The sequence below is a fragment of the Poecilia reticulata genome, chromosome 3, assembly GCF_904066995.2.
Source record: "Poecilia reticulata chromosome 3, P_reticulata-male-v2, whole genome shotgun sequence".
Taxonomy (NCBI): Eukaryota; Metazoa; Chordata; class Actinopteri; order Cyprinodontiformes; family Poeciliidae; genus Poecilia; species Poecilia reticulata.
Genome location: NC_088832.1, coordinates 16,846,305 through 16,856,919, shown reverse-complemented (window position 1 = coordinate 16,856,919; position 10,615 = coordinate 16,846,305). Strand labels below are relative to the sequence as shown.

At 39.6% G+C, this 10,615-nt stretch overlaps 1 protein-coding gene across 2 annotated transcripts in view; it reads right to left on the bottom strand.

Moving 5' to 3' along the window:
* Positions 1–1,077: 1,077 nt before the first annotated feature.
* Positions 1,078–10,615, bottom strand: part of dagla (diacylglycerol lipase, alpha) — a 39,937-nt gene continuing 30,399 nt past the window's right edge. Inside the window, exons 15-21 of one of the 2 annotated variants that reach the window (XM_008405217.3) lie at positions 10,379–10,447; positions 10,229–10,301; positions 9,857–10,065; positions 8,849–8,975; positions 5,363–5,526; positions 5,164–5,181; positions 1,078–4,504 (exon numbers count right to left, since the gene is read on the bottom strand). In XM_008405217.3, coding sequence (XP_008403439.1) covers positions 3,412–4,504; positions 5,164–5,181; positions 5,363–5,526; positions 8,849–8,975; positions 9,857–10,065; positions 10,229–10,301; positions 10,379–10,447 — 1,753 coding nt within the window. In that variant the 3' untranslated portion in view covers positions 1,078–3,411. The remainder of the gene's footprint in view (positions 4,505–5,163; positions 5,182–5,362; positions 5,527–8,848; positions 8,976–9,856; positions 10,066–10,228; positions 10,302–10,378; positions 10,448–10,615) is intronic. The other variant, XM_008405219.3, reaches the window with a different exon arrangement.

Here is a 10,615-nt window from a genome sequence, read left to right as displayed (position 1 = left end):
CCCCCCCGTTAAAAAACAAAATAATAATCTGAAAACTGTTTTTACTCAGGTTATATTTGTCACTTAGTAAATTTAGTTTGATGATTTAAAACGTTGGTGTGACAAAAAACAGCAAAAACTGAAGAGATCTATAAGAAGGCATTAATGCCATGTAAAATGGAATTGGCAAATGTTAGAGAATCATCTGAGATAAAAATATGCACAGAAAAATGCTGGGGTTTTTGTGCAGTTTTGCTGTAGCACTGAGTGAAGACAGAGCTTTGACTGTGCTGCTACAAGTCAGTTTGGGGCAGAGGGCATAAATTTCACAGACACCCTTTGTCAGTAACGCTGCAGACTATGTAACACTAAATGAGGTTTTTAAAATACGGTTCATGCCATTAGTGGGTCAAAAATCATAAGAATTCTACATTTGTGATGCATAATCACTGGCTTCATATAAAAGAAATCCTTTCATCCACGCCAGGTTTCTCAATAATGTTCTGCGGTATTTCAGCTTCAGTTATAGCGTACAATAATAATATGCTGCACCTACACTCGAACTTATAAAAAGCTCCAGCAACTCGTGTTGTGCTTCACTCAAAATATATCTGCACTCAGCATCTCGAAAACCACTGACGCATTCTTTACATCAGCCAAAAAAAACATTTTAGGGAGAAACCGTCTCTCCGTACAAAAGTACAGAGTATTGCGTATCAAAACTCACACGTTTACATGTGCCTCTGCATTTCAGCACATCTTAGTTTACCATCCAGTGAACTAAATGATAAATAACATTCAGTTCACCAATATCTCAACTCTTTTAGGGATGCAAGTTGCAGTCGGTAACACTCTAAAAATAATGCACGAGTAACATGTACAGATGCATTCCAAAAAATAGAATATTATTGTAAAAATGTATTTATTCCAGGATTAATTCCTGCAAAAGGTGTCCTAATTTATTGTACACTGCATAAGGACACTTTTCAGAAGGCCATCTATTTTTTATGCAATATTTTAATTTAGAATATACTTTTATGACATTCTAAATTTCTGAGATGCACCTGTTATAAAATAGTTATGACAGAAACTTGTGGGTTTTTTCCTCATAGTTTGTAGTTTATTCCATTACAGGCAGGGCAGTGAGGGAAAGGGATTAAATACATTCTCATCATGGGGCAGGAAAGGAAGGGATGCAAACCAGGTAAACGTGGACAAGACATAGTTGAATTATTTCTTTTTCAATATAGACGAATTTGTATCTGCCAATAGTCTGAATAAATAGCTTCTTTTTCTCCTACATGTCAGTATTGATCTTTTCAGGTAGTCTTATTGTTATATAGTTGTTCTCTACACGACTCTATTGGAATTCATCTTACAGACATCTGCATAAATAAGTACACATAAAAGACAGTGCTGTACACATCACAATGGAAAAATGGTACTTTCTTTTTGCAGAGTTAAGTGTATGAACAACTGCAAACAAAGCTGCTGCTAGAAGGAACCGTCTGGCCCAACAGTAGTGTGTCTATCAGGACTGTCATAATGGTGTAGGTAATGCCTAATTTTAAACTGGCTTGACCAGTCTGCTGCGAGCGATCACAGCAGATGTCATTAAAGAAGCTGTGCAGATAGCTAGTGAGACTCGGACTTGGTAGTGGCATGGCACCAAATGTCGGTCTGCAGCATACCTCATCACTTTGAAGAATTTGTGAAAATTAAAAAACGTAAAAAAAAAAAAAAAACATTGTGCGCGAGTCATGGCAAAATGTTTACATGCCACTGACAAACAGGGGAACAAAGGCTTATAGATAACGTCTTGCATTTAGGAAGAGCTTCCCTAAAAACCGAGATAAGAAAACACCGACATCAAACCAATCTGTTGCAGGATAATAAAACCATTAAATATAGCGTTAAATGTGAAAACATTTACTGTACTAAAGAATGCAAAACATGAGCAACTTGTCACACCCAAAGTGATATAGACAACTTGATGTCAGTCGTGAATTCAGTCCAACTTCAAGGAGGATGAACCGGATTAAAGGGAAGTAAACACTTTGACCTCCAAAACTGAAAGCACCTTCAGAATAGGAAAACAAAATGATGTCCTGATCCACTTTTACTTCTAATTAAACCTCTCATAAGCTTGTGTTGATGATGGCTGAGACAGGGTGATTATTTCTGGACACGTTCAGTGCGTATTTACTGTGACTTGATGACAAGACTTGTTCTATACAAGCCATGCTACGTTAAATGCATAAAGCATGCAAACTCTGACTTGGGCACGTTGCTAAGAGATTTTTAAAGAAAATTATACAACAATTTTAAGACAATTTGTTATTAGTTTGAACCCAACGTGCAGCGGTCTTGGTTTTTTTTTGTGTTTTTTATTTTTTTTTTTACATGAAAGGTATGGCAGCGTTTTAATGTCAGGATGACATTGCCTACATGTTGTTGTGTAACAGTCTAGATGGGAACTGATAGAACTTGAAACGAAATATTGAACTGAGCCTGTGTTTAAATAAAGTAGTATCCTTCAACATATAGAAAATTACATTTCATAAATACATTTGGCAAGACAATTTGTTATTTTTTTCTTTTTTGGCAAAAGGGGTAAACTGAGCAATGTGTGTGCAATAGTAACAAAATGTCAATCTAAGTGGCTTAGTGACAAGTTCTCCATCGGAATAACTTAATAAAAAAAAGTTGTCATGCATTATAAAGTGTAACCAAAAGACTCTAAAAACATCCATAGGCATCTGTAATAACTGTCACAATCACTTTATGTTTAAGACACATGTATTCTCACCAACATAACACACTCTCTTTCTCCAAGTCAGTTCTTTGTAGACCTGAGGAACGTTTCTTATTGTTTTTTTCACTTCTGTTTATAAACAAATATGTCCCATCTTCACATTCTGGATAAAATAAAAAAAAGATTAAACAAAATAAAAGCTGTACAAGCTTTCAGAACTGCTGAAGATGCAGGAAGAGGTCCAGTACACCAACCCAGATGATGTGCCTTTGCTAACCGTTTCTACAGCATTAGTTTCCGATTTCCTGCTCAGTTAACGATTCTCCCTTTGCATTTGCTAAAATCAGGGACTGGATGAAATGTAGAAATGTTCCCATGTGGGTCAGACGATATTGTTCTGGATTGGCATTGTGAAGCTACAGTTGTGAAGCAGCACAGCCCCCTGGCATGCAGAGAGAGGTATCTTCTTTTTTGTCATTGCAATACTGTGAAAATGTCCCCTGAGTTCAAAGGGGACACCTGAAGAATGGATATGGTGTACCTGTTGGTCCCTTAAGTTCTGTCACTAGATCTCTGATGAGTGACTGCATTCCACTCCATGCGTGTGTTGTGATATGTTTGAAAGTTTGAATCACCAGACCTCTCGACTTAAAGCACAACAGAGCCTTCAGGGCATATTAAACCATTGATGATAGTGTATTCTCTTCAGGACAGTGGCATGGGCTGGATGTTCGTAGGGAGTGAATGGCTGGCATGGCACCCTCGCTTGGCGAGAGATCGTTGAGCTCCTCAGAGGATGAGAGAGGAAAGGATGGGGACAATGATATGCCTGAAGAGGGATCAGCAGATCCGGCAAAAGTGCGTGGAGGCTTGGGAACAAGGTTAGGCTCGAGTGTTGCTCTGGCCAGCAGCTGTGCATCATCCAGGTGCTGTCCATCTCCAAGACATTCACCCTGTCCAAAAGAACCCCTGCCCGACTCTGACTCCCCATCAGACAGGTCCAGAGGCGGTGAGCTGCTGCCGTCCAGTCTGAAGAGAGAGTCTAAGTACTGTGCAAACTCTAGCACAGCCTGACTGGGGTTCCCATTTGTTAGCTGGGGTGGAGAAGTAGAAACGGCTAGACTGGTTTCTTCACCCAACATTTTCTGTGTCATCTCCAGCTCCATGTCCTCTCTTTTGCTATCCATTAGTCTAGAGTCAATCTGTGGGCTTAGTGGAGCATTTGGAGTGCTCCCTGGGCTGTAGACACCAGGCATCTGATCCCCATCACCAACCATTGGTGGAGCTGCATTAGACTCATGTTTGAAAGGCTGAACACACTGATTTAAAAGGGCTGGGGAATGGGGTCCACTGTAGCGTGGTGTGGCAGGAGACAGCCTCATAGGGTAATCTGGGGTGGATCTGGACTCGTGTGGGGTAAAGAAAGGTCCAACCTCACCTAGGTGCTCCGGCGATGCCGGGCAGAGGCAATCTGCAGCCAACAACTCGGTACGAGAGCTGAGAGATGGGTTCTCTTCTGGTATTGGGGCATCCAACGGGAAAGGTAGGCTACCTAACATCGGCGAGCCCCTGAAGGCCGCTGATGAACGCCGAGAATCCAGGCTGTAAAGAGACTCTGCATCCGAGAGACTCTCCATGACGGCCAGCGGTGCCTTACGGTCCCTCAGCTCCACCGCAAGGCGCTCGCGTGCTCCACGCAACACTACAGGAACTGGGGGAGGAGGGCACTCAGAGAAACCATCCAGAGATATCTCAGACTGGGCACACGAACTGGAGGACAGGAAAAGAGAGGGCAGGAGAGGGATGACAAGGACAAGAGGAGAGTGGGGGACCCAGAACACAGGATAGACAATAAAAGTGGGTCAAAACATCTTTGCGGGTTAAAGACGGGGGGGAAACAGGTGTTAGTATTGATACTATATCTACATTCTCCAAGCTACGTGCCCGAGGCAACATGTTAGGTCGATGGAAGAAAACACGCAGACATCAGACTAAAAAGACCAGGGGTGCTGATCATTTTGCTCATGCTTCCTTGTGTCCATGAAGAGGATATTGTGATATTGTTGTTTTTATGACAAAACAACTCAAAGAAAGGACATTTCATATCCTGTGATTTCTTTTAAACCTCCTTAAATGGAGTATCTGAAACAAGGATAAAGGTTTGCATAATGAGAGGCACCCATGGAGCGTGTGCTAGTAGTGCATGTATGCTCTTGGATTAGCATCATATGCAAAGGGTAAAATCAGATTTCAAACATTACTACTATCATAAATTCACACTGACTTAGGACAAGGACTGAACCAGAGAGGGCGAGGTGGAAATCGAATACTACCATACGTTACAATTGCTCTGTGGATAGACAGCGTGCAAGCGTGCAAGAGAGAGGGGATCATATTGTGCAGAGTTAGTACTGGCATGCCTTGCTTACCGTAACAAATGTTTTTCTCTTTTTTTTTTTTTTTTTAAACAAACAGACAATAATTTGAGAAAACAAAGTAGCAGTTAGTATCAGTAGTATGTCTCTGAGCACCACATAGTTAAACTACAGCTACAGGCTAAGGATGAAGTTTAGCTTCACATGTTCTTAAAGGCTCAAGCACACTTAAAACAGTGCCTGGCATACTAACCGAACGCTGCTGTTTCTGCGGTGGTGGGTTGTTGTGGGTGTCGGCTCCTGAGAAGCTGCATCCACGAACAAAGTCTCAGGGTTCAGATCTACTTCTGTGGGGCTCACCATAATCTTGGCTGCCGACAACAAAGCCGTTTTGCCTTTATTGTAGTTCTCCAGAACCTGTTATAAGCACAGAGGCACACACACACACACACACGCGCGTACTTAAGAACACGTCAGAGATAAATGCCGACAGGTTTGGGGGAGGTGCAACGGAGAAGGTGAAAAAGTGGCCAAGCAGGTGAAAATGGGTGGAAATAAAATAGCTTCTCACTTGAAATGACAAGAAACTTTCTGAAAACAACCACAAAAAACTGGCATATTCATCAAATTACTTCTTTTAAGTCTTTTTTAATAAAAGCTACAATCTTGCTCATAAAAATCCTAAAATGTATTTAAAAAGCCTTTAGATTACCCTCAGGAAAAAAATGCTCTCAACAAATGTCCCTAAAATTACACACAATGTTTGCATCCGATTTAAAAAGAAAAAAAAAGAAAAAGAAAAATTAGCGTTCATACAAATGAAAGTGCAATCTAAAAGATAGTTTACAAAATGACATTAACCACACACAGCAAACATGATGCCTCAGGGAGAACTGAGGCCCACATTACTCCTGTGATACAATAACAAAACATATTTAAACCTTGTGTGCTTAAAATAAATAAATAAATAAATAAAATGCCTTTTTCTACAAAGTAGTAACAGAGCAAACACCAAGATTACAAATGTTTAGTAAACTTTAATGAATTAATACATAAAAAAACATACACACAAAAAAATGAAATGTTAAAATTACATGCGACAGAGGTAAAATACAACAGATACAATTTAGTAAGTTAAAATGCTATTAAAATAAGTCACTTGGTTATAGAGAAGGGTAGGGACCATTAAGACAACATGTTGTTTGGCAGCATCAAACCCTTAAAAAAATGACGTACTATTGATGCAAGGGATAAATTACTGCAGATATCCATGACCAACAACAACTATTGCATCACTTGTAACTGAATGCAGAATGAGACAAATGACGGCAGAAATGATGAAGTTGTACTGCAGTCCCAGTAGTTGCACGTTTGAGTGGTTCATATTCTAAAATGACACCGACAACATTTGAAGTGTTTTTCCACCTTCCAGTATTTAAATATGCAAGTGTAAACACTGAGTTTATACAAAATCCAAGTAAGTTTGTATTTTTTTTTTTTTTAAAGAAACGTGTAGACTGAGTGGGAAATGAGCAAAAAACAAACAGATTAGTTTGTTTTTCCACCTTTCTCTGGAAATAAAACTTGGCAAAAGTTGAATATTTTTTAAAATGAAATGAGGGAATAATTATCCAGAAAGAAGAGCTGCACTGACTGAAAAACCTAACCAAGAGTGGTGGAAAAAAAAGAGCAGTTAATGAGGAAGAAATTACATTACCATGGAAACTCTGAACACAATGAAAACTGGTTAGGTTGCAGAACAAGCGTCACAAATTTTGCACCAAGGCTCTTGACTGAACGTACAGTGGAAGAGGAAAGGCTGGAAAAGAACCAAAAGTTAATTTTTTAAAAGTCATCAGAAAAGATAGAACATAGTTTTAAAAAGTCTTTAAAACAAGTTAGAAGCACATTACAAATGACACCCTAAATTTGTGACCTAATTTCAAAGCTTTTCCTCATTCACATTTAAAACATTAATTGCCCAAATCTTGTAAACTTGTCAGTTAAATCTCCACACTTTCTACTTTTCCCCCCCTCCCAACAAAAGCTGCGACGCCTTGGTGCATTTAACCATTGGTTTATGTGGAAAATGCAGCTGAGCAGTGGATGACTCTTACAAGTTAGTCTCAACTTTACTGCCACCGGGGTTCCTCTAGTGAGAGGTCTTTTGTTGTTTTTATCGTGGGAGAAAAGAGAAGGTCTCTCTCTTAAAAAAGTCATTCTGCTCCTCTAAAGTTGTCCTAAAAGTCAACACCAAAACAGTCACAAAGCTGTCTGGCCTTTTCATCACATCGCAAATAAGCAACAGTTAAACTAAGTGCTTAAATTGGCATTTGAACTGACAAATAACTTTAATATTGAGTGTCACAAAGTTTAGATAAGGGAATCTGCAAGATTATTTAACACTTGTAAACTGCAAACCTCTGGAATTTGCGAGGAGCTCTGTGATGAGCGGATCATTTTCAGTATGAGTTGAGTTGGACTCCAGAGACTGCCCTTCAAAAAGAGGGGCAGGCATCACACCTTCATTAGAGTAATGGATGCATGGCACAGACTTGGTTTTTGCTGGTAAGCATGAATCATTTTCAGCTGGAAGAGCTGCTGAGTGAGGGTGTGAGGAGACGTTAGAAAGTGAAGCGACAGACACCAAGCACGGCTGAGAAGAAGAGGTGCACCCTGACAAAGGAGGAGGTGGAGAAACAGACTCGGCATCTGGAAAAGAGAGAGAAGTGTGGCAGGTTGGACGGACGGAGACAGCTTCGTTTTCTGTGTGGGATTCAGTGCCAGACAGGTGTTTGTGGGCGATGGAGGAAGTATCAGATGGAAGAGGCCTGGGGTTTAGCTTGCTTTGTGAGGTTATAAACAAACTGGTGTTGCATGATGACTGACTGACTTCCAGTTCCTCCAGTTCCAAAATTGGACAAAATGTTTCCAGTACCTGTTGAAACACCAGACGTATCACACCACAAACTGGGAACAAAAGGCAAATACACACATCCAAAATCAAATTAACAACACCCATACACAGACAGGGTTTTTGGGGTTTTGTGGAAATCCCAAATATGGGGTTTCCACAAAAAGTGCAAACCCCATATTTGGATCCTTTACATGCAGACATACACATTGACAGCTTGTTATCAAAACAGGATGTTCAACATCCTAGAAGAACCAGAGAAGACCACGAACCAACTGTGACAGAACAGTTCCCATGCTTTGAGGACCAACAAAGAGAAAAACAAAAGAAAAAAAGAGGTGAAGTTGTGGGTTAGGGATCAACATGCACTAATAAACCTATCAATAAACTTATAAACTTTCTACTGCTTCTGCATACAGTTAAAAAAAATATGTGGACTAAAACATCAGAAAAGCAAAATGGCTACCGTCTATCAATTTAAAATTTCTTTTAAAGGATTCACTTCTTATGCACAATACTAGAAAACATAAGACACAGTTATATTAGAAAGCAACCAAATAATCTTAATGGAATTAAAAGGCTGATAGATCTTTTTCAGCGTTTTAAGAACATGGTAGATATTTTCAACCTTTTGCTGTATATGACAGTCTGTCATTCTACAACTTAAGTTACTCCCATTTGTAGCAAAAAAAAAAACAGAAGCAACTGATACATGTTCACCATCAATTTAACTACCCAGCACTGGAAGTCAAGAGCAAACCTGGAAGGACAATTTGGAAAAAAACCCTTAGAGAGAAATGTAAACATGCAAAGGATGAAACAGACCTTGTTCAGGCCCTTCATAACCATGTGGGGCATGTGCTCGTTCAGCATGGCCGGCGATATGATGACCTCGTTGAACCCCTTGTTGTCTCCCCACAGAGCCGAGTACGTCGGCTCTTCCTGTCCACAACTAGAGAGGCAGAAACCCATCAAACTCACAACACATATCGATTTTCTCAACATACTAAAAAAAAGGGGCAAGTACAAAAGTTTGTGAAATTTAGCAAGTATGTAGAAAAAGAACTATTCAGAGGAATGTGTTGAAGATTGGATCATACAACTCTAAAAGGAAGCTTGTTGGGTATTTTTCTTACTCTGTTCTTGCAATCTGCATAATAAATGATCTTTGTGTGAAAGCGATATATGCTCTGAATGGACTTGGAGCATTTACATAAATGTCCAAAAGTTATCAAGTGTCAAAAACAGCTGTGTCTATTGAGGATATGTTCTACAATGAAAAATGTTTTCAGCAATTTGTTTCATTTTTATTTTACTTTGAAGAATCTCCAGTCGTCCTTTATGTGACATAAAAGCTTTTCAAGCTTGAAAGAATGACAGATTTTTCACTCCGTTTCAATTCAGTTCTTGTTTATGGCTCCATTCAGAACATTCATTTTTTCCCCCTTCAACAGAGGAGACATGAGCCCCAAACACTGGCAGTGTAGATTAAACAACTGAGACTTGATGTATATCTCATGTCTCCTCTTTGACCTTAGCTGGACTTTCTTGATTAACTTTTAGGTTTAGGATTTAGATACTGTTTATGTGTTTTGGACATTATTATTTACGGTAAACGCTCCAGTTTTAAATAAATATTACAAAACCTGGTGCATGTCTTCATGTTTCAGTCCAAACATACTTGTGAGTTGACAATTGGATTACAAAAGACAGAACATTAAGAAAAAATAAAAAATGAAGCATGACTCATGTCCACCAATGCACATCTTCAACATCTTCACAAAATGTACTGGAACTGCATTGTTTTTAAGACTTTTTGAATAGTTTTCTGACCATGTCTCTGGTGGATGGTTGTGCACCACATGGATGATCCTGCCAGGAGGATAGAGAGGAGTGGAGGCTGAGAGGGCAATGCTGAGGTCACTGGGGTGCAGCCATAGACGACTGCTGGGGGGCGCTGCAGGCTGAGATGGAGGATCGTCATCCTCTACTGGAAGCTCTGATTTGGGGATGCATTTGGTACCTCCCACAATGATCCTCCACTGTCACAAAAATACAGATATTACTTTTCACGTCAATACTATTGACATTGCTTCTTCGTAAAGCAGTTTGGCTGATAAAACTGCATTTATGTGGGACTAATTGACAAAAAAAATGTCAAAGTTAAGTTAGAGTTATCTTTTATACTACAAAAACTGAAAATACCTTTGGCTTGTTACTTTTCTGCAAGACCTCCAGAAGGTGTCTTCTAAAACCCTCCAACTGGGACAAGCCGAGCCTATGAAAGACAAGAGGCTTTAGCGGTAATACAGCTGGAAACAAATCACAATATATTTGATTCGTTAGTAGAAATACCTTGGTACGAGGTCTTTTCCCAATACCACAGATGTAACAAACTCTTTGGAGTACTCCATGGCATCCTCACTGGGCAAACGAGACAACACGAGAAGCTTGAATAACGTAAACAAGTTGTGTGAAGAGCAGGAAGGGCCTGAGCCAAAAGAACAACTTCCTACTTCTGCAAACAGTTGCACTTGAATAAATTCATGCACAAAGGGATTATCTGTGTTTTTACAATACAACTTTAATGAA